At 34.3% G+C, this 22,720-nt stretch overlaps 4 protein-coding genes across 7 annotated transcripts; 3 read left to right on the forward strand and 1 right to left on the reverse strand.

The window, feature by feature from the left end:
- The first annotated feature begins 1,253 nt into the window (after positions 1-1,253).
- Positions 1,254-5,131, forward strand: LOC111791404 (RPM1-interacting protein 4). The gene is made up of 5 exons (XM_023672728.2): positions 1,254-1,527; positions 1,623-1,713; positions 3,584-4,282; positions 4,410-4,592; positions 4,834-5,131. Exons 2-5 carry the CDS (start codon positions 1,708-1,710, stop codon positions 4,879-4,881), a joined length of 936 nt encoding a protein of 311 aa, XP_023528496.1. The 5' UTR covers positions 1,254-1,527; positions 1,623-1,707; the 3' UTR covers positions 4,882-5,131.
- A 1,319-nt stretch (positions 5,132-6,450) lies between these two features.
- LOC111791100 (E3 ubiquitin-protein ligase complex slx8-rfp subunit slx8) lies at positions 6,451-9,986 on the forward strand. Its single transcript, XM_023672304.2, has 5 exons — positions 6,451-6,708; positions 7,665-7,913; positions 7,998-8,091; positions 8,815-8,948; positions 9,526-9,986. The coding sequence occupies exons 2-5, from the start codon at positions 7,692-7,694 to the stop codon at positions 9,769-9,771; spliced, it is 696 nt and encodes a 231-aa protein (XP_023528072.2). The 5' UTR covers positions 6,451-6,708; positions 7,665-7,691; the 3' UTR covers positions 9,772-9,986.
- A 788-nt stretch (positions 9,987-10,774) lies between these two features.
- On the forward strand, positions 10,775-15,837 carry LOC111791098 (uncharacterized). 3 transcript variants are annotated; one of them, XM_087122279.1, is made up of 12 exons: positions 10,775-11,096; positions 11,177-11,288; positions 11,386-11,452; positions 11,660-11,761; positions 11,843-11,907; positions 12,486-12,575; positions 12,811-12,890; positions 13,559-13,775; positions 13,943-13,998; positions 14,414-14,506; positions 15,046-15,229; positions 15,351-15,837. In XM_087122279.1, the coding sequence occupies exons 1-12, from the start codon at positions 11,020-11,022 to the stop codon at positions 15,459-15,461; spliced, it is 1,254 nt and encodes a 417-aa protein (XP_086978405.1). In that variant the 5' UTR covers positions 10,775-11,019; the 3' UTR covers positions 15,462-15,837. The 3 variants fall into 3 exon arrangements, with proteins under 3 accessions (XP_086978405.1, XP_023528068.2, XP_023528069.2); XM_023672300.2 differs by having other exon boundaries at positions 10,785-11,096; positions 11,186-11,288; positions 15,397-15,837; XM_023672301.2 differs by having other exon boundaries at positions 10,792-11,096; positions 15,397-15,837.
- A 1,066-nt stretch (positions 15,838-16,903) lies between these two features.
- On the reverse strand, positions 16,904-22,270 carry LOC111791099 (putative magnesium transporter NIPA2). 2 transcript variants are annotated; one of them, XM_023672302.2, is made up of 9 exons: positions 21,881-22,270; positions 21,555-21,752; positions 21,312-21,368; positions 20,521-20,611; positions 19,944-20,104; positions 18,955-19,082; positions 18,719-18,856; positions 17,767-17,859; positions 16,904-17,178 (listed from the first exon to the last, which is right to left on the reverse strand). In XM_023672302.2, exons 2-9 carry the CDS (start codon positions 21,679-21,681, stop codon positions 16,996-16,998), a joined length of 978 nt encoding a protein of 325 aa, XP_023528070.1. In that variant the 5' UTR covers positions 21,682-21,752; positions 21,881-22,270; the 3' UTR covers positions 16,904-16,995. The 2 variants fall into 2 exon arrangements, with proteins under 2 accessions (XP_023528070.1, XP_086978406.1); XM_087122280.1 differs by lacking the exons at positions 21,312-21,368; positions 21,555-21,752; positions 21,881-22,270 and adding an exon at positions 20,797-20,888.
- Between the last annotated feature and the right edge of the window lie 450 nt (positions 22,271-22,720).

A 22,720-nucleotide genomic window follows, 5' to 3' on the forward strand; every position in this document is an offset into this window, starting at 1 on the left:
ATGTTTGGATGGTTATACAGGCGCTCAGAGAGCTTAGAGCAAAGGCCCAACAGAAGGGAGCGTTTGGAGGAGCTGGGCTGAAGAAGAGCGGGAAGAAATGAGCGCTCCCACGCAATGCATGTACGTACACATTACTTCACGACCTGAAATTGCAAACATCTAATGGCTTCTGTTTAATCAATTGAGTCTCTTTCTGTTCTGTGTAAAAGCCTGGGAAGAAGATGATCAATGCTCTTCTCCTGCTTTCTTTATTTCTGGAATGGAATGGATAAACTTCTCATAGTTTAATTTAATAATTTTTGCAATTATCAACGTAAATTTTTTGGGTTGTGTGGGTTTGTTTATTCTAATTTAGTTTCTAAAATATTTATTTAACTTAATTAGAATATATATTTTTAGAAATTACCTTTTAAATAGTTTTAAATTAAATACAAATAAAACTAATGTATGTATTTGTATAATTGAATAGGAAGTAAAATATATATTTTTTAAGATTAACATATATATTTTTAAAATTGTTGATTTGGTTAATTTAATTTAATTTAATTTAAAGGAACTCTGCAAATTTAGATCTTTTTTTCTTTCAAATTTAGATTGTGGGCCATGTTTGTCTCTTTAAAATACAACATGATTAAGCAGCAACACTGCAATCTACCACTTCTATGATCGAGTAGCAAAAGCAAACTAAAAAAACACTTGTAAATATTAAATAAAATAAAACAAAAATAGGGACTTTTAATATATTTGATGGCTATAAAAAAAACTCAATTTATCTCGGGTTGGTTTATGAACTTATTTAGATTTTTATGGCTTATTAAAATATAATTAATTTTAAAAAGTTAAAATTTTATGTTATTTTATTTTTGTCTAAATTTGGTCTTTCTACGGTTAATAAATCAAATTTTTTTTAAAAAAAAAAATTAAATAATAACGTTTTTTTATACCACGTGAAAATATAAAACCTATAATCAGAATGTTAATAAAGTTTATTATTTGTTTAATAAAATCAAACCTAAATTTAAAATGATTAAAAATATAATAAAACTCAAAATACAAAATTTTAATTTTTATGATTTGATAAATTTCTCAAACTAATTATATTTTTTAATATTTATTAAGTGAGAGTGTGAAGTATGCACTATTAATGGGCCGACAGACGGGTCGCTGTCGATGATTTTAATCATCCAGTTGTCAAGTTCGTCGTCTTCATCCCTCATCATTTTTTCCATTTCTCGATATTTTTTTTGCTTTTCTTTATCCAAAGGTTCAGAGAAACAGTGAAAAGGATACAAAAATCTTTCACCTCAATGTGGAGTGAAAAATGTTGTTTTCAAATCATTTTCTTCGTCTCCCCAAATTAATTCATTTCAGTTCGCCGAACTTCTCCGTTCAAAACGGAAATGATTATTTGCAGATCTGTCTTGCAATTGTAATTGCAACTTTATCCGATTTCCAAAGCGTTTTCACATTAATTCTCTGGGTTATGCCTCTGGTCCTACTTCGAGTCCAATAATGTCGCTAGAGCAGGTCAATAATTTAATGGAAGTTTGCTTTTCTTTAGTTTATTGGTTTATTGTTCATCATATTTCGATTTTCGTTTGTTTTTAACTTTTTCGGTGCAGGTGGATCTTCGAAGAAGTTAAAATACGATGCTCGATTTCGTTTGAGAGTGTACGGTTTTGGAAGTTAATCCTTGTGGAACTTCAAATGGCTGTGAGTTTTCGAAACTTCTCTGTTCTTCGCGTTCTTCTTCCTTTTTTTTCTTTTCTTATCTGTTTCCAAAACAATGGAGCATACTGAATTTCTTGGCTATTTTATTTATTATGAGTTGCGAACTGTTGCGATCTATGATTTGGTCATATTTTTTGGCTGCCTCTTGCTTATTACATGCATATAACTGAGATGAAGGTTTGAAGATGGGGAAATCTTGGAATTTCTTGAGGCTTTGCTGTTTTACTTGTCTTTTCTTTAGTTCAATCACTTGTTGGTGGGAGGGTTAGGACATCTAAACCTCTTCGGTCAAGGGTATATGTTTTAATCAGTTGAGTAATGCTTAGGTTAGCTTATTATTTTGGAGGTCGTAATGTAGAATCACGGTCGTAATGCGGGTTGAGCCTTTTGGCTCGGTTGAGGGTATATGTCCAAATCAGTTGAATAATGCTTAGGTTAGCTTATTGTTTTGCTTGTTTTGATCTCTCCTTTTCTCCTTTATTGGGTTCTGGTTGCTTATGGAGGTCGTAATGTAGAATCATGGTCGTAATCTCTAGCATGGGTTGAATCTTTTAGCTCGGCTGAGGGTATATGTCCAAATCAGTTGAGTAGTGCTTAGGTTAGCTTATTGTTTTGCTTGTTTTGATCTTTATTTTTCTTGTTTATCGGGTACTGCTTGCTTATGGAGGTCATAATGCAGAATCGCAGTCGTAATCTCTAGCGTAGGTTGAGACTTTTGGCTCGGTCAAGGGTATATGTCCAAATCAGTTGAGTAATGTTTATGTTAGCTTAGGATTTTGCTTGATTTCTCCTTTTCTTCTTTATTCGGTTCTGCTTGCTTATGGAGGTCGTAATGTAGAATCACGGTCATGATCTCTAGCGTGGGTTGAGCTTTTTGGCTCGGTGGAGGCTATATGTCCAAATCAGTTGAGTAGGCCTAGGTTTGCTTATTGTTTTGCTTGTTTTGATCTCTCTTTTTCTCCTTTATCGGGTTCTGCGTGCTAATGGAGGTCCTAATGTAGAATCATGGTCGTAATATCTAGCGTGGGTTGAGCCTTTTAGCTCGGTCAAGGGTATATGTCCAAATCAGTTGAGCAGTGCTTAGGTTAGCTTATTGTTTTGCTTGTTTTGATCTCTCTTTTTCTCCTTTATCGGTACTGCTTGCTTATGGAGGTCGTAATGCAGAATCGCGGTCGTAATCTCTAGCGTGGGTTGAGCCTTTTGGCTCCATGTTTTCCTTTCGAGTTAAAATGCGTCCAATGCCAATGTTAATTGCCTTAATTCATGTGGGATATCTTATTCATAAACAATTCATGGGCAATACCACAACACTGATAACAAGAATGTGATCTTTTACCATGAATTTGATACCGTCTCTGGTTGAGTGATATCTGGATATGCGTCTTTTGGCGAGTAGTTAGAAATATTTCAATGTCATGGCTGGATGCTTCTAAGAAAATATTTATCCCTTATTTTTCACCATGAGCATGTTCATCTTTCATATGAGATTTGGAAATGTTCTGTTTCATTTTTCATACGTGTATGCTTCAATGATAATTTTATAATATCGGTCAACTAATCAGATCATTTTGCGCACGAACATGATCTGTTCATAACGAAAAATCTAGTTTCTTTGCTTATGGTTGGTGTTGGATGATAAAAGTCCCACATCTGCTAATTTATGGAATGATCATGGGTTTATAAATAATGAATACTCTCTCCATTGGTATGAGACCTTTTGGGGAAGCCCGAAGCAAAGCCACGAGAGCTTATGCTCAAAGTGGACAATATCGTACCATTGTTGAGAGTCGTATTCGTCTAATAGTTGGTTCTCTGAAAATAGATTAGTAAATCTTTTCTTTTACTGCTGCAGCGGAGTTCACAAGTACCAAAATTTGGTAAGTGGGATGATGGGGATGATGTCCCGTATACAGCCTATTTTGACAATGCCACAAAGGCTAAATTAGTGAGGATAAATATGAATGATCCTTCTCTTGACCAAGTGGAGATTTTAGACACAGTGAGGTCAAACTATGAGCAACACAGAATCAAAGAAGGTGTTCTTGTGAGGAGGCAAACCGAGTCTCCATTGCACCACGATGCCCCGGAAATGCCTGGTCGGGATTCTAATGGTATAAAGTCAGCGAAGAGTCGGGGTCAACAAGCATCAAGGCCAAAGCATTCACAAGAAGATTCGGGCTTGGAAGATGGTAACATGAAGAAACCTGTTGATTCCCCTTTGGACCATCAATCAATAGGTCGGGTAAGCTTTAACTCGCCTCGTCATCAACGTCAGGCTAACTCTCCACATCATCAACGCGAGGGCAATAACACGACCAGTAATTCATCGAAAAGGACTACGAGAAATGGCGTAGGTTCTGACTGCAGCATAGAAAATTCACCTCTTCATCCACGGCAGCATCCAAGGAATGAAGCAAAAACTGTCGTACCATCTTCGCCATTACGAGAAAGAAGGGGTGCAGGTTCACCTAAAGGAGGTAGTCATGATGGTTTAGCTCCCTCGACTCCCGGAAGATCACGTCAACGATCTGTTCCTCGGGGCAATGAAACGGTAGCTTCTTTTTCTCATTTCCTTTCATTCACTCTTGAAATATAATGTTCAAGAGTGCTTAATTTTTAATTTCTAGATTTGATATAATGACTTTGAATGACATAATCTCTTGTGTTTGATCTTGCAGCCGGATCGTAGTGCCACTGTCCCAAAATTTGGTGACTGGGATGAGAGCGATCCAACATCATCTGAGAACTACAGTGGCATTTTCACCAGAGTGCGCGAGGAGAGACAATCTGAGGACGGAAGTTTGCCGGTTGGGGTTAATGTTTCTAACACCAAGAGTCGTAATCGCTCTGAAAATTCTAAGGTACGCCATTCTTTAACACGAGATCTTTTACTCTTATTTCCCGTTAAAATCACGACTGAACTCAAAAGCTCAAAAGCAAATCTGTGATTTACCAAATCAAAGGATGATGTGATCATGGATGAGGGGTTGGTTTGTTGGGTGTGATTATTTTGAAAATTTAGCTCAAATGCAGCCATTTTTATGCAAAAGTTTTAGGTTGATCGGAGTTTTGGTAAAAGTACATGATTTATTCTTCATACAGAGATGTGGCTGTTTTCCATGGGGAAATGATTGGTCGGTGTCACGGTGAGTGCGATGATGACACTTATGAGTGTGATTGTGACACTTAGCCTGATGGAACGGTTATGGCGAGGAATTGTTTAATGGAAGTCTGAGTGCCGGCAGGCACATATGGCCAAGAGGTTAGTGGCAAGGCTTTGTTCTTTTTGGGTATATGCTCTATGGATGCCACCACCTCTTTTTTATTCAAAACATTTATCATTGGTGCGGACGTCTGTATTATATCAAATATTATCTAATCAAGTGATCGATAAACTATACTACCTTGTGCCCTTGAATCGGTAACCATCTCTTAGAGGATTAGGTTACTATTGTTATTGGAATTTCAATTTTATTGATGAAATATTCCTTTAAACAAAAAAAAAAAACAAAAAAAAAAGATAAAAATTAATGTTATATATATAGATATATATATTTTATAAAGGATGACATCTTTTATATTTTACAAGTGTTTATACATGCCCGAGATGTTGATTAAATCCTTATATGGATAATATGAGTGTTTAAAAAATTTGGTTTTCTCAATAGCTCATTCAATTCAACAAAACGTTTGGATTCGTTCGTCAACTTATTTAAATAATCAATTTAAAAGCAACTTATTTACTATTAATTTTTAAAAATTTATTAATATATTTTTTATACATGTATTTATTTTAATTTTATAATTATGATTTATGTTTCTTGAAAATAGATTTTGAATGTAATTTTTTGAAATATACATTGAGAAACTAAATAAATAAATATTAATATTTTACTTTTATTAAAAATAAAAGAAATGAGTTGGGTCTAAAAATATTATTACAATTTACTAATATAGACCATATAATATTCACATGTTTAAAGAAATTAATTTTCATTTAAAGGAAAGGATATAAAACACTTTCTCTTCCTATGAGTGTTGTAGGAAAGAGATTCCTAACTTGTATCAAATCAAACCAATCTTGACCGTCAAAAGCATCCATGGAAAGGGGGAAGAAAGACCGTTTGAAGTAGAAAATCATGTTGAATTTCTTTTGGTTCTCATCTTATTCAACCATTCAATCATTGAGATCAAAGCTACAAATTTAACATGTTTATAATGAGCGAAGCATTCACTCATTTTCAACCGTTTTTTAGCTTTTCACACGTGTCTCGATAATAAATAGTTGTCATATACCCATATAATCATCTAAGAATGCCCTAATAGTTGTCATAGATCCCTATAACCAACCGAGAACGCTCTAATCGATCCACTAACATCCATTCTTCATAAAGAAGGTCAGGACCGACGATCTAATAATTAACTTGGACAGTTGAGCTTTAGTTCCTAGAACCTGACCTTAAATTTTTTACTCCTAAAGAGGTCAGTTTCGGTAATAGAAAAGTAATCCTAAAACTAACGAAACTCGGTTTCAATAGACGGTAGACATATATTTTAATCTAGTACAAGGATTTTTAATCCTCAAATCATTAAAAAAACGGCGTAATGAATCCCATTCCGGTTTAATTATGGGCCGGAAAAGTTAATGGGCCTGGCGAGAGCCCACGGCGGGGAGGGGCGGGGAAGAATAAGGGAAGCGCCGAAGAGGACAAAGAGCAACGAAGATGGCAAATAAAGAATAATTTCGAGGAAAGGAGGATCGGTAAGGATGTAAAGTTTTTCAAAGAAAACACCTCTACATATATGGAATGGAAGCCAAGATTGCTTTTATATCGATTGCCGCTCCCTCTTTCCCTTCCCCTTTCTCCCTTTCCTTTCCCCATTTCTTCATCTTCCGCTTCATCTCGCCAAGTTTCTTGGGTTTCCTCTTTCGATCGGCCTGCTCCAGCCGCAGTCCGCCGTTCCCTTCTCCTCCAGGTACCATCTCCGTTACTATTTTGTTCATACTACTGTTATATTGCTCCAATCATGTTTGTTTTCTCTGATTTGTTGCCTATCTTTTTGTTTCTTGTTTGTTTCTGGTTTTTCTGCTAGGTTTTAATGTGTTTGTGCTTCGTTCTGTGTTTTCGATTCTTGCCTTTTTCCGTTATTCGGCCTAGTTCCGAACTCTTGAACAAAGTCTGTTTAAGGTTTTAGCACGTCTGTTTCAGATTCGAGAAGATGATGCTTTGAATTGCTTGTACTGACGGTTCAATTTCTTTAGGGTTTTAAATGTGTTTTTTGGGGTCTGGTTAGGGCTTAAATCTCAACAATATATTAGCTAAATTAGGGGTTTTATTATTATTTTTTTTAATTTTTTTTTTTTTTGATGTTCATTTGGGGTTTTATTGTCATTTTTATTTTATTTTTAGTTCATTTGGGCCTTTATTTTTAAATCACAGTTTCAAGGGCCATGATTGGAGAAAACAATCCTTGATATAAATGGTCGATTTAGACGGTTTATACAAGTATAAATAGTTTATATAAGATTAAGTTTGAATAATAGAAATTCGAAAAACGGAATCGTCGGTTTCATATTTTAAACTTCGTCACGGTTCTCCGAACTTTGTATAAATTAAACAGATTTTCATTTATAACCACTAAACAGGTTAATTTTGATACGCACTGTCGTTAAAAAAATTAAACAGATTTTCAATTGTGCATCCTATCAATATTCCATTTCACTGGCCTTTTGGTCCTCTAGATTTTGTTCTTGATCAATGATGCGAAAAGGAAGAGAGGTCTGTGTTTCTTGTTTCGTTTTTTTATAACGTTTAACTCATTTGTTCAATTCAATGTAGACTTCTAGTGAATTACATTACGGATGATTCAACCTCGTAGTTATTTAGATCTGAATTACTTCTTCATTTCTGTGGATGATTCTACTTTTTCAGGTCTGAAATACACAAAGGGCTGTCGGAATGAGCATTCGAAGTACAAATGATCTACATGAACAGAGAGCAAGAGTTGTTGGGAGAAGAACAAGATTGGACATTGACTTGAATTGTCCACCCCCAGATGAGTGCATTGATCCAACTGGCCCTCATGACGAAGCGGCACAGTACTATAATCGTCACCAAGAACAAGCTACGGACGCGGTTGATGAGGACATTGCTATAATCTCCCCGCGGAAATTTGCTGAAGTATGCAGTATTTTCGGTAAATTATTATGATTATTTGTCTAACTAGGCCACATGAGGAATTTAAGATGGTTCAAATTTTTTTAGGCCAGGAAGAATTTTCGAAGAAACCACTTTGAGAGTAGCTACGGTGTAGTCGTCAGGCGTAATGGCAGCACAGAAGTTTATAGTGCTCTCACAGGTTTGTTTCCTTTTCTTTCCAATTCTTAAACTTCTTGATATATATTTCAATAGTTGGTTATTTCTCTCAGATAGTATGGCTACATTACCATTTCCCGGTATTTTATAAGGTACACTCAAGATGTTCTTTTAGAATGTTCAATATATTCACATTCTTGGATTTTTCTTATGTACTTTGAATCTTCTATATCTGGATCCACAAGACTGGTTGAATAAAAATCAGTATAATGCATATTTGAATTATATTTCGTTAGGTAAGAGAAAATCTTATGAAATCAAATCTCTAGTTCTTAACATGCATGCTGTTGTTTAAAGTTTTTATGAGCTTTGTATGTACATAACAATCTTGGGTTTTTATTTTTTATTTCTACTAGTAATCATATGTTCAAAACTTGCTCCGCTTTTCATTGCCAACCAGTTTGTCCAACTTCATTTGCATCCAATTACCGATAATTTAACAAACACATTCCTGCCCGAACTTTGAAAATTATTTTGATTGCAGTCAACCGTGAAATTACCATTCTTTTGATTGAAGGCCTTTTTTGTAGTTTGCCTCCTTTTTTGTGTCCCTTTATATTCTTTCTTTCATTTATCTCAATGAAACCTGGTTATACTCATAAGGGGAAAAAACAGTGAAATGAATTAACACATTTATTATCATTTATTACTCTGTTGCCAATCTGCTTATGTGTTCTTATTTAACCTGTTTTCAACTATTTTGCAGATGTATCAAGTTGGCCCCCCTTTACAATTTGGTCGCCCCGTACGAATAGGAATAGTGTATCCATACAGGAACAACAAACAACTCACAACTTGGACCTCCGCTTAAGCTGTGAAACCAGTAGTAGGGCCACTAAGGTAATACTAATTTAGTGGTTATTTTCACCTGCAAAAACTTGGGAGTTCCCCCCTTTACAATTTGCATGCAACTCACAAGTTGCATTATTGATTTCTGTTATTAAATAATGTGGCTGTTTACTGAAGATTTATTTGTTCCTTTCTTCTACACAGAAGTATAACCCAAATGGGAAAAAAAGGAAAAAGAACTTTTCTAAAATCTCTAGGAAAACCTTGATTCAAGTTTTGATCCATAAAGTTCAAATCCTTCGGTTAATCCCTTGTGAATTTGGAATATCTTTTAGATGCTTTTCTTCCGTGCAAACATCTCAAACCAATCTGTTAAAAATTTGCTTCATCTTGTGCAAGTTTCTGTGAGGGCCATAGATTGCCATTGATTCAAGTTTCAGTTGGCACAAAACTTGGGCAATGATTTGAGCGAAGTCTTAACCAACTTCAAAACCACAAAATATTTGAGGTTCAATGCGTAATGATGCCAATATCTGAAGTAGATCTATGATGTTAATCACTGATTAACATCATTTTCCCATCCTTGTTTAGTAGAACTTGAAATTGAACTGTTATCTCCTTATTGCAGGTAAAAACTGACATTGTTATTCCTTCTGCACCTGCACTAAATAGTAGCAACACACCTGCAGATCGGAAGTTGCGGTGTGCGATCTGCATAGAACCATTGGTCGAAGAAACGACGACAAAATGCGGGCACATTTTCTGCAGGAATTGCATTGAAATAGCCATTGCTACTCAACACAAATGTCCCATATGTCGGCGTAAGCTTAGAAAACGAGATATTATTCGGATTTACCTTCCTTTTTCGAGTTAAAAAGAACAAAAAAAAAAAAAAATGAACACAACACAAGAATATTGCTTCTGTGTATTATGTATTCTTTTTTTGATGACGACAACGACATAGACGACTAGATTTGTACTTGCACACAGTTGCATTAACAAATATAGATTTCTTGATTTCTTCTTTCTGTATGGAATGAAACTAAAAACAAAAAGAACTAAAATCTCTTTGATGAGGTGTACTCTCTACTTGTATTTGAGTTCAAATAGTTCATTGATTAGAAAGGGGTGAATGAATGATTTGGCCCTCTTCTTTGCCTTATAATGCCTTTCTGTCTTCTTACTCTAAGCATATATTTTGTGTTCCTCAGCCTGAACAAGCCCTTTATGAATGCCTTTCTTCTTCCTCGTTTATCCATGGCGGTAACGAATCTCAAACCCCAGGTGCCTTTGCCTCTACTCAATTCTGCTTTTCTCTTTCTTTCTCAACCAATTTAACAACAAATACTAATTATATCGGATCCCGTTTTTTATTTTCTTTTTTCCTTTTGGGTCGGAGACTAGTCGAGGATTTTGATTTGATCATCTTTTGCGGTCTTTCAGTGTGTTACATCAGTGTCGAGAAGTTTCTTTGAGGCGTGTGTTACATTAGTGTTGATAAGTTCTTTTTGAGGTGTTTAACTTGAGCGTGTGTAATCAGTGTCGTGAAGTTTCTTTGAGGCGTATAACTTGAGCTTGGCTCGGTTTAGAGAGTGCTCTTCAATGGTCAAAGAGTTTATTCTTTCTCCTTTCGTGAAAATGAGTGTTTTTGTGATATTTTAAACGATCTTTAGGTGGAATTCCGATTCAATAAAAATAAAATTTTATTTCACTTTTAAAATATATAAATTTAAAAATTCAAAAATTGTGTTATTATTTTATATATTATATAGTATTGTATTGTACATATTTTAATTTAACAAAAATAATTGAGTTTATTAAAATGAAATATTATATGTACTAAAGTTTTTTTTTAGTGAAAATGGTAAAAATTATATAAATTACGCGGTGAAAATTGATTTAAGTCAATAATTTAGAGGTAAAAATTGAATTTTTTACTATATATTTTTAAAACTCCTTCTGCTTCTCAATTACGCGGGCAAAATCTTGCATCCAAAGCCCATTATTCAAGCGCTCGCCACGGGGATACTAAAAATTCTCTCCACTTCTCTCTCGTTTTGAGTTTCGCTCAGGGGAATAACGCGAGGAATCTCTCTCGGTTCTGTGCGAATTCCGGCTGTCGATGGAGAAAACAATGCCGGAATCGATGGAAGCTACACCGTCTGTGTCTTCAAGCCTCGATCTCCAAGCAGTTCGCAGGTTTCTCTCTGTCTTGTTTCTGTGTGCACTAATTACGTGTAGCAATGTATAATCCGACGTCATTTTTACTTGAACTGAAGTCGCATCAGCGAGCTAGAAGAGTTGCAGAGATCTTTGGAGGAAGATGAAGCTTATTGCACGGATTCATTAGGTTCTGAGAAGTTACTGAAGGAATGCGCTCTCCATCTCGAGGTTTTCTATTGCCGATTATTTTACTTTTCTACATCCCTTACTTTTTCTCTCTCGTGTTGAAAGAAAACTCGTGGCTCTTATTCTTTGAAATGTGCAGAGCAGGCTACAGCAGGTTCTGTCAGAATGCTCTAACGTTGATAGTTTCTTGAGGATTGATGATTTAGGTAATTCTGTTAAGCTTACTTATGAATTTACTATGGTTTGAATGCATTTATGTGTGCATTTCACAATTTCGTCCTCCATTCTGTTAGATGAATTTTCCTTCATTTTAGTAACTGCTACTAGATTAATGATTTATGTTTCCTTTCCTGCGCTTTGATCGATTTCTCCAATGTTTTTTTTCCTTCACAACTTTTTAAATCTCTTTCTAGATGCATATGTGGAACACATGAAAGAGGAACTCGTTGCGGTGGAAGCTGAAAGCAGCAAAATCTCTAATGAGATAGAGGTTCTTAAGAGAACCAATATAGAAGGCAATCTCTTCGTTTATGTTTTGATTTATACTTTTTAGCCTCCTAATTGTACTGACGTCCTTCTTTTGCTTCCGATCACAGGTTCTAATAAATTAGAGGTGGATCTCGAATTATTAAATGTGTCGTTAGATCGTTTTACATCACAGGTTAGTCTCCATTGCAAAACAATTTGTACGACACCAACAGTTACTAGACTAGGATGAGCGGAGGAAGACAATGATTTAACTTAAATTTTCTTAAAAGTTGCCTGACTTAAATGTTGAAAAGAATTAAATCCAACTATGGAAGGTGTTTGTGACTTGTATTCATTTCAGTAATTGGGCGAATGAGAAATTAGGGCAAAAACCAGATGGATGAAGGTCGAGGAAGTGTAATATCTGAAATTTTTAGACGAACTCATATTATGTAGGCTCTTGCTCCTTACGTTATTTAAAGAAAATAAACTGTACAATATATTGGATTAGATATTCTGCCAAGCTGTTTCGAGACATTACTACTAATGTTTGATTTTTCCTTCCGTCTTTGTTGTTGTTGATTTTTTTTTTTTTTTTTTTTTTTTGCAATGATTTAAGTTCACTTTTTCCTTATTTTCAATTTGATTTTGAGGTTTGATTTTCTCTATTATTTTTGGCGTATGATCAACATAGCTTGTTTATAGGCCTAATAAAAGTTCCTCCCTTGTGAGAATGTCTGTCACCATGTTCTCTTCATTACAATCTTGCAGGATCCTGAGAATGAAACATTTAATTTCTGCTCTATGAACGGTGAAGACCAAATGAACGTGATAGTTGACCGTGAATGCAATGCTTTTGAGGTCTTTTCTATTACCTTATTACTTCTAACTTTGTTTTTATTGTCACATGTTCTTTTTATTCAATTTTGATCAATTATAAGCACGTTTCTAGGGAGCAGTCGATCTAATGAGCTTAATTAAGCCATGGTTCCATTTACTGTTTCAATCATGGTATTGTAGCTCAATGAAAAACTATATGTGGTTTGACTAATTCTGAAGTTGTTCTTTTCTTCGAAACTCTTTATGCTTCTTCCAGGTTTTGGAACTTGATAGTCATATTGAGAAGAATAAAAGAATCCTGAAATCTTTGCAGGAAGTAGATGAGATATTTAAAAGGTAATATGTGTTTTGAGGTTTTAATTTTTGTATCCAAATCTCCCGATTTTCAAACCTCTTCAGTTATGCAACTTAGTTATGACTTTAAACCACTTCTCCCGATCCAATTGTTCATCTTGCCCTCAGGTTTGAAATATCATAAATCTGAAAATTTTCTCTTTGTTGAATCCTCCTTCCCTCGGAGCATGAAACCTTCGTTTTATAAAAGGGATTATGATTATGCCACGATCCTAAAGGGAGTTGCCATGGCGCTGCCCTCGATTTAGGCAGAAATTGAAATTTTGGAGTGCCATGACCTCATAAGGGAATTGTCATGGTGTTGTGCTGTAGCATCACTGCGCCTTCTTGTAGTGCTCTTTTCTTGCCTTTTCTTTGTTCTGCAGAGCCCCACGATTCTGTAACAACCACCTAGGCACTATTCTCTTGCCGCCTTTGTATGGTCTTCTTCTTGCACACAGGCTGATTTTTCTCTAAATATCTCTTAAAACCTTCACTTTCTCTACTTGTTTTTGTTCTACACAATAAAAATTCACGTGCACAAATCTGACACAATCAACACAAAACTAACAGTAATCAAGTTATAATCCTTATGAATTATAGCCCCCTAAGTGCTATCAATCTAGTAATGACTTCTCTCTCCCTCCCTCCTCATAACTCTCTCCCTCTAGTTTGGATGTTGTTGAACAGGTTGAGGACACAATTGGAGGTCTGAAGGTCATTGATGTTGCTGATAATTTCATTAGATTGTCATTACGTACACATATTCCAAACTTGGAAGATTTTTCAAGCTTACAGAAACTTGAAGGAATGATCGAGCCATCGGAATTGAATCACGAGTTGCTAATAGAAGTTTTGGAAGGAACAATGGAGCTAAAGAATGCCGAGGTATCCCTTTAATTGGTTATGTATCGTAACTAATTGTATCCACGGTTATCATGGTCTAGTTCTTATTAGAGTTTAAAATCCAAGTAATTCCATCTGTTGGCACCTCTCTCTCTCTCCCATCAATGTAAATTCTGTTGACGGAGCTTAATTCATTAGTATTTTCACAGATCTTTCCTGGTGATGTCCACTTGCACGATATCATCAATGCTTCAAAGTCAGTCAGGTTTGTTTTCTATAAGATTCATGTATACTCACACTGTACTCAAGAATAATTGAAGAGGTTGGTCTTTTATTTTACAGTAGTATAGCACTGACAATGTTACATACTTATAGTCTTATTCGTTTACATATTCTTGTTAGATGTCAATTTGATCTACCTGCTTTATTAACTGGCGTTGTACAACTTTCACCAATTATATTGGTTTGCTGGAATCATAGATGAAACTGTTTGAGTTGAATTGCAATGACATGAGGGATAATAATATGTAACTCAAAAAAGTTGGATAAATATCATATAATAGTGACATCACCTCTATTTATACGTAATTGTAATGATTTGGTCATAAATTTTCCAGACTTTTTACTTATTGAACAGAATGCAATTTATCTGACCCGTTCATTTTGGTTTGACTGAGCAGCAATTCATTGGAATGGTTTGTGCAAAAAGTACAAGATAGAATTGTTTTGTGTACTCTTAGGCGATTTGTTGTGAAGAGTGCAAACAAGTCAAGGTGAGACTCGTAAAATTTTCAGATCTTTTGTATAATTAGAAGTAATGTATAAGATAGGTTTTTTTTTTTGTCTTTTTTCATTTTGTGGAGTACTCTCTATGTCCATAAAGGAATTTCCCAACCAATATTTCCCATTTTCGAAAATGACTCGGGATGGGGAATGCACTATCTTTCGCTTCCCTTACTTCCCTCTTTTCTCCTTCCTTCGTTCCTAGCCATCCAGTTAGATATGTATAGAAAATTCTTTCGGCTGGGATCATACTTTCTCCTTTCGAGTCACTTTTGGCTACCATTGAATTCTTGGTAGATAGGGTTTCCTAGGCCCCTAGGCTGGGATAGGTTGCTTTCAGTCCTCCTTCCTATACAACCGCTTAACAGCCTTTGCATACAAGTAGATCGCTATGCACGACTTCTTGGTAAGACTATCAGCAGCCACTAATCATCATTATTGCCTTACTTCATCACCGTATTTGAGAGTAAAGTAATGTAATTCTATATTTTAGTTGTTTTTGGGACTGAAATGCTTACTCTTGATGCAGTCATTCCTTTGATTACATAGACCAAGACGAAACGATAGTATGTTCTATGATTGGAGGGATTGATGCGTTTATTAAGGTGTCTCAAGGCTGGCCACTAGCCGATTCTCCACTGAAACTTGTATCACTCAAGAGCTCAGACCATTATACAAAAGGTGCTTCCTTAAGCCTCGTTTGCAAGGTGGAGGTAAGATGGATCTTTTTAGTTTTTGTTCATTGTCTTTGCCTCTCTTTGATACCTAAAAAGGGCTTTGGTAAATCAAATTATTTTTACTTTTTTATTTTTATTTTTCTATGGTTATCATTAGGGTATTACGTGCATATTCATAATCCGATTATGTTTGCACCCTTCAGAAAATGGCAAATTCCTTGGACGCACGTATTCGCCAAAATCTATCAAGCTTTGCAGACGCTGTTGAAAAAATATTGAAGGAGCAAATGCATTTAGAACTCCAAGCTGACAGTGGTCTTTGACGATTAAGAACTTTGGTTCATCATGCAATTCAGGTTTCTCAATTCTACATCCTCTACTAGTATAAGTATCACGTGATATTGCTGTTGATGATTTTTCATGCCGAAAATTTTAGCTCGATTATTGATTGCTATTATTATTATTTGCCCTTTTGTGTGTATAGGCTTAAAATATTGTTGTTTTGTTTATTTATTGTTATTAGTTTTGTATAATTGGGATATCCAAAGCCCATCCCAGTAGTTTATAGAGGACTTGGGGAGGCGACAAGTGGTTAATTTTAGGCTAAATCATAAAAATAAAAATAAAAAGTCCTTAATTCCTAATATCTTTTTAGAAGTTGTAACATTACCTAACCTTTTATAAATGCTTTAAAACTAATGAAGTAGAAATATTGTAAAATTTTGATTGAAAGTGGGACATGGAATAGTGTAGTGATGACCTAGATCGAGTTAAAATTCGAATTTTCATTTTTGGTCATTGTCATACTAATTCTCGGTTCTAATTTCCATTCAAAATTCTAAAATATTTCTTCTCAAATTGTAGTTTTGAAATGTTTATAAAGGTTAATGAGTAATATTGCAACTTTTAAATGAAAGGATTAGAATTTGTGACCATAGATAGGTGAACGAGGGAGATAGTATATATCTATTCTAAATATTAGGCATCTGAAGCTGAGAACTTAGAAAAATTCTATAAACCTCTCAAGTAAATCTATCAAGTTGTTAGCAACGTATGAGAAGAATTAGGTACAGTAGCCAATAGAAGTGAATGGATGTGGCTTTTGATAATAATGAGGATTCAGTTGCCAATTTGACTATGTATCAACAATACTCAAATTACTCACTTCTGAAACAATTACAATTGTTGAATAATCAAAACCATTTAGAACCTTCCCAAATCCAAATCCAAATCCAAACCCTAACCCAAACCCAAACCAAAATCCAAATCCAAACCCTAACCCTAACCCTAACCAAAATCCAAATACAAACCCAAACCCAAATCCCAACCCAATCCCAATCCCAAACCCAAACCAAGGATGTCTACAGAAATTTGAAATGTATCCTCAAATGTTAGCCTGGTAACTTCTATTGAGTACCTTACATTGTTTAATACAATCTGTAATATATATTTTCTGTTCTTTTCTTTTTTAAAATTAGTATTTAAATTTGTACCTCACAAGATGAAACGTGAGAAGCAGTCCCTTGAGAACTCCATTTGCTAGTGTGCCTGCCACTTGGTTTGGCTTGGTGCAATAAAATAACAAGAATCTTCCATCCAAAAAATTGCCCCCTACCAATGATATTCTTGGATGATGAGCTCTGAGAGAGAGAACTTGCAATTCTAAACAAAGACATACTTGTGGGGGGGGGGGGGGGGGGGGGGGGGGGGGGGGGGGTGGGGTTTATGGATGGATGGTGGGAAAAGATTGGGCCTGTGATGCTCTGCTGCTTTTAACTTTTGTTTACAATGGCTGCTGTGTGTTAGTCAGAATTTGTGTTGTTGGTATTATGTCGTTGTTTCGGCGACCTAGCAACAGCTGAGACTTCGGAGGAGGACGTATTACCCATATCCCTGGTTTTATGCAGCAGAAAAGTTCCCGAAAGAATGGTAACAAAACCACATAGTTCGGTAGCTATTTGTGATGCACTTTGTGAATCCCATTCCTGTAGGTAATAATACAACCACAGCACAAAGAAAGGGAAATTAAATTAGGAAAAACAACCTATAACATATCTTGGTGCTACAAATATTTGCTCATAGTACTCAATGGCCCAAATAACTCGGATTTTTAAATAATTAAAAATTCAAGAATAACCTAAACAAAACTCATCCAGTATGTACCATATCTAAAGACTTGACCGGACCAACATAAAACTTTGACACAAAACACAAACAAAGCTCATCTAGGGGTATAAAAAGAATAGTTTAAGCATATGGTTTCAAGGATGTTTGGAAGTAATTTTGAAATTGTTAAAATTTCTTGTCATTCAAAATCACTTCAGAATATTCTTTTAATTTATACTTTTAATGTGATTTTTATGTAATTAAAATTGATTTTGAATCTGCATGGATCTTGAAAGTAAAAAAATTGATTTTAACTTTTTTAAAAACCATTTCTAAACATGACTTTTCACCAAGTTTTGCATTGCATTTTATTATATATATTATATAATTTGAGGAAATAAAACAGTTTTAAAGACGACACACATAGGCATCAGATTTTAGGGGAAGAATAAATGGGTATAAATTACCTTAAACATAATCATACTGGCAAGAATGGTGAGTGATGTGAACATCACATAGTAAACCGGAGAGACTACAGCAGTGTTAAAGGTGTCCAGAGCCTGCAGAATGAATATCAATGGTATTCCACTATCATCAGAATATTTAATGTCTTCATTTTATTACATACAAACACAATATAAATATACATACTAACAGAAATGCTTTCTAAGATTTTGAATCAAATTGTAAATGTTTTTCAAATTTTGTATAGTTTTTTATCAAATAATCGAGAGTTATTTTTCAAATTTTAAGCTTCCTAAAAATACTTACTGCTGTACTCACTTTCACTTAAAAATGATTTTTTTTCAAAAGTAATTTAAAATTCATTATCTATCTTGAGACCTTTATACTCATTTTTTATAGTATAACCAAGCGTTCTTTTTAATTATCGTCTCTTAATTTACATTATCATTCTATAATGAGTGATTCAAACTAAATGTTTGTCACTTAGTTTGACTTATTTTTGAATTACTAAAAGTTTCTCTATTTCATTTTTAACCTTTCTTAAACTGGTAGTGTTTTTTTTTTTTTTTTTTATATTAAAGAAATAAAGAAGAACGAAAAGTAGTCTAAAAGGTTCTAAAAACTGAAAGGAAAAAAAACATAAAGTACTTTTCGTTCAAGCATTTAATTATTTTTTGAAATAAAAAAAAAGTATTTTCTTTATGAAATACCAACAGAAATGCTTTCTAAGATTTTGAATAAAAAAGTGTTTTTCATTAAAAATATTTTTCAAAATTTGTGTACTTTTTGTAAAATTATCAACGAGTTATTTTAAAAAATTTATACTTTTCTCTAATTTTTTTAAAAAAAAACCTCTTTCAATTAAAATCTTACAGTGCTCTTAAACTATTTTTTAAAAAGATCAATAAAAACAGGAGGGGAATAAATCAATAATGAAACAAAACAAGTATTTACCTTGTTTAAGTAGTTCACCTGCAAAATGCTACCTCCTATCACAACGGTGGTAAAAAACCACGTCTCAAAGTATTTAAACTGATTCATCCCGGAGAATGTCAGTTTAAGTGCAATTCCTACTGCTTTAACGCTCATAACCTACAAATTAAATTCCAAACTAATTGAAGAAGACAGGGAGAAAGTACTGAAAATGATAAACAAGTATAAAATGAAGCTTAGTGAGATGGTGAACCAACCGTAAGAGAACCCATTAAAGAACAAATTCCAACATAAACAACCATGTGGGTCTGCCCATATTTTGGCACATATCGAACAATCAGAACAGCAACTAGAACCAAAACTATCACCGAGTATACTAGAAAACCTGGTAACAACCAATGTGTTGTGTTAATTATCTAAAACACTAAACATATTGTGCTTAAATCAAATTAGTTATACCATACAATACGCCCTTCTTCACAATTCGGTTTCAGTTTTCTCTATTTGAACAATTTCAATTTTACCTCACTCTTTTAACTGAAACTAATGGTAAAAATATTGTAGTTTAACTGAAAGTTTTATTTTACCTCACTCTTAATTTTTTGGAGGTACTACAATGGAAGTTGCTGTTAAAGGGTTATTTTAAAACAAATTAAAATACTGAGGTAAAGTAAAACATTTAAAATATTTTGTGCTTAAATCAAATTAATTATACCATACAATACGCTCTTCTTTTAAAAGTTTCAATTAATTTTACCTTCCATTTTCTTCAAAATCCTAGAGACAAAATTAAAACCAAATTAATTGTAAAAAAAATATTCCAAATATATTACTTAAAATATTGAGGTAAAGGTAAAAAATTTAAAACATTATTCCAAAGTCGAATTAAATTATATCCATTTGGAATATTTTATATTATTTAGACCATATAAAAGGGAGAAAATAGTTCTTATCAATAAATTTTTACCATAAATAGGTGGTAAACTAAAAAATACATGGCAATTTTTACTATTTTTTCAAATTTTATTAATTTCAACAAAAATAGGCATTGCACGAATTTATTTAAATTGAATGAATGCATAGAATTGAAAATTGAAAATCTTTCAAAGCTGGCTGGCTTTTTTTTTTTTTTTTTTTTTTTTTTTTGTGTAAAACTTAGTTATATATTTTATATTCCAGATGAAAAATACTTTCATGAGTGATTTTTTAAAATAAAATATAATACGGTGAAAAGCAAATGACAAACCTGGCTCCGTAGCAAGCATCCAAACGTCCTTGACAGAATCAATGTTTCTCTCCTGAGGAGCATGCAAAACAATAGTTGTAGATCCCACCACACACAGAACACACCCGAGCATGCCGAAGATGTGTAGCCTCTCCTCCAAAATGAAATGGGCTAGTACTGCACTGCAGAACGGTGTCGCTTCATTAAATTACTCAACTCCAGCCATGCATACCATTCCCATCAATGTATTCCAATCACCACACATTAATAACGCTATCCAAATTTCGATTTTACAGATATATCGATGCCTATAATCAGTAAAATATTGATATCGATATCGACATATATTTCTGTAAGTCAATAAAGTATGTAAATGAATGATTAAGTTGTTTTTCTACTTTCGAACTTAATTTTAGATATCGTCAAGAGCATTCATATTCATATTAGGATCAATCGAGCATACTTTTTACGTTATGCTGGTATATATAAAAGATGTCAGAAATATCGACTAATCTTTAGTACCAAAGTCAAAACTCTCCGATTTATGATATATAGATCGATATTTGAATGATAGAATTTTAGTATGTATTAGAAGTACCTGAATATTATACTTAAAGCTCCCAAAGGAGTTACAAGAATTGCAGGAGCATAAGCATAAGCAGCGAAATTAGCAACCTCTCCAATAATCACTACACAAAATGAAATAAACTGATTGTTAGAAAAAAAAAAAAATCAAAAAAAAAATCAAAAAAAAAATTGTAAAAAAAAAAATCAGAAGCAATCTGATACGTGCATCTGCCTCTATGTTTTGGTAACTAAGAAACAGAACCGAGAGAATTATATCCATTCTGTTTATTAATGAATCTGCTCTTACTGTGATCTGCAAAAGGCTGTTGCAGTTATCCAACTCCAAATCGCTCTTTTCAACAGTAAGCAACTCAAGAAGCCTTATATTGATAATTTAAACCATCGGCGATTAGAAAGCTCTGGAAAAAATGCTATGAATGATTACCATGTGTTTATGAACAGGTGAATGAAACCTATTACAGCTGGAACAAGTTGGTCAAAGAACATGTGTTTGTCCTCTCTTTTGGTAATTAATTACAAGCATGCTTCGGCTTGGACTTAGGCTCTACTCATGCACATCCTTATATATATATATAAGGATGCTTCGACTTCCTAAATCTTATCTACTTGGAATTGGAAAATGAACCACCTCAAGAGATGAATCAGCAGGAAAAAAGAGAGTGCAAGTGTGATAATGCTTATCAAACACAAATGAGTGCAAGTGCGATAATATTTTCTTGAGAATGGCTGCAAGCTGTAGTAATCGAGGTTTGAATTGGATAAAATCATCGTAAGCAACCAAATAATTGAAGAAGAACTTACTACTTATCATCCCAGCCCACCACATAGGCTCGTGCAAATACGAATATCCTCCAGAACCTGATGACGCGAAAACATGTTCAATAAAATAGAAGAATTCTAGACATTATCAAAATATCGGTCCTAACTAACAACACACAAATCGCTGTCAAATCATGAACAAAATCGCTTCTACTTTTGTGTGAACATGACATTAAACCATTAAATCGAAACTGTGGAGATTGAAAATGCTAGAATCAACCAAACCTGCTCTGGTTCCAGAAGCACCGGCTTTCATGAGACCTTTCTTCTTGATAATGAAGCTACTACCGATGAAGATACTCGAAGAGACAGCGAGAATGAGGCCGTGGATATTATCGGAAGATAATCCCATTGCTTATACAAACGGAAGAGAAAGATTCAGAGATAATCTTCCGATGCCAAAATAGACGATACGTTTAGTTCCTGCGGATCGAACATAACGAAATGTCATTAGAGAGAAAGCAAACGACGAATGCATTATGATTAGAGGCCGAAAAAGTTCGCGCGAATCCAATTGCAGATTTAAAAAAAAAAAATCAAGGACATCTAACCTTCATAACATCAAATTGTTGATGGATTTGGAAGCTGGAGATCGAGGAAGGAACGAATTGGATCGGAAAGGAGAGGAGAGGAGAGGAGAGGGCGGGAGAGAGGGAGAGAAGGAAGGAATGGGGGTATTGGAGGCGCGAAATGGCAAATGGTGAATCCGTTACATTTGTTTCTTTTTTGTTTTGTTTTTAATTTTTTTTATTATTTATTTTTTAATTTCACAAAAACGAACTACGATTGGCCACAATAGTAAACTTTCGCCTCCCAATCCCGCGTTTCTTGCTTGCTTTCTGTGCTATTTAATACCACAAAGCTGAAAAGGACGACGTCGTTTCGTTTCTTCCATTCATTCTCCTCATTTCCGCTAAATACTTTCAGCGGGAATTTCAAACTTGAACCTACAACATAAAAAAGATTTTAAATTTTAATCTCATGTGTTAAAAATTAAAATTAACTTCAATCCTAATGTTAATGTTATTCTGAGCTTAATGATAAGACACAAATTACGGTCTTAAATGTGGATGATTCAATCATCAACATCGACAATTGTTGAATTAAAAAAACTCTCACACTGGCATTTCTGGGAGCACACGTGATGTTATCACCAAATACTTGGTCATTCATAGCATTACTATACCTTCTCTATTCATTGCAGGTTGGTTATTCAGCACGGGTTTAGCAGCATTACTCTACCTTCTCTATTCATTGCAGGTTGGTTATTCGTCAACACGGGTTTAGCAACATTACTTACTTTCTCTATTCATGGTAGATTGGTTATTCGTCAACACGAGTTTAGCTTATAGTGTTTTGGGAAGGCCCTCGTCCAAATAAGCATTTTACAG

The sequence above is a fragment of the Cucurbita pepo genome, chromosome 3, assembly GCF_057944985.1.
Source record: "Cucurbita pepo subsp. pepo isolate OVF chromosome 3, ASM5794498v1, whole genome shotgun sequence".
Classification (NCBI taxonomy): domain Eukaryota; kingdom Viridiplantae; phylum Streptophyta; class Magnoliopsida; order Cucurbitales; family Cucurbitaceae; genus Cucurbita; species Cucurbita pepo.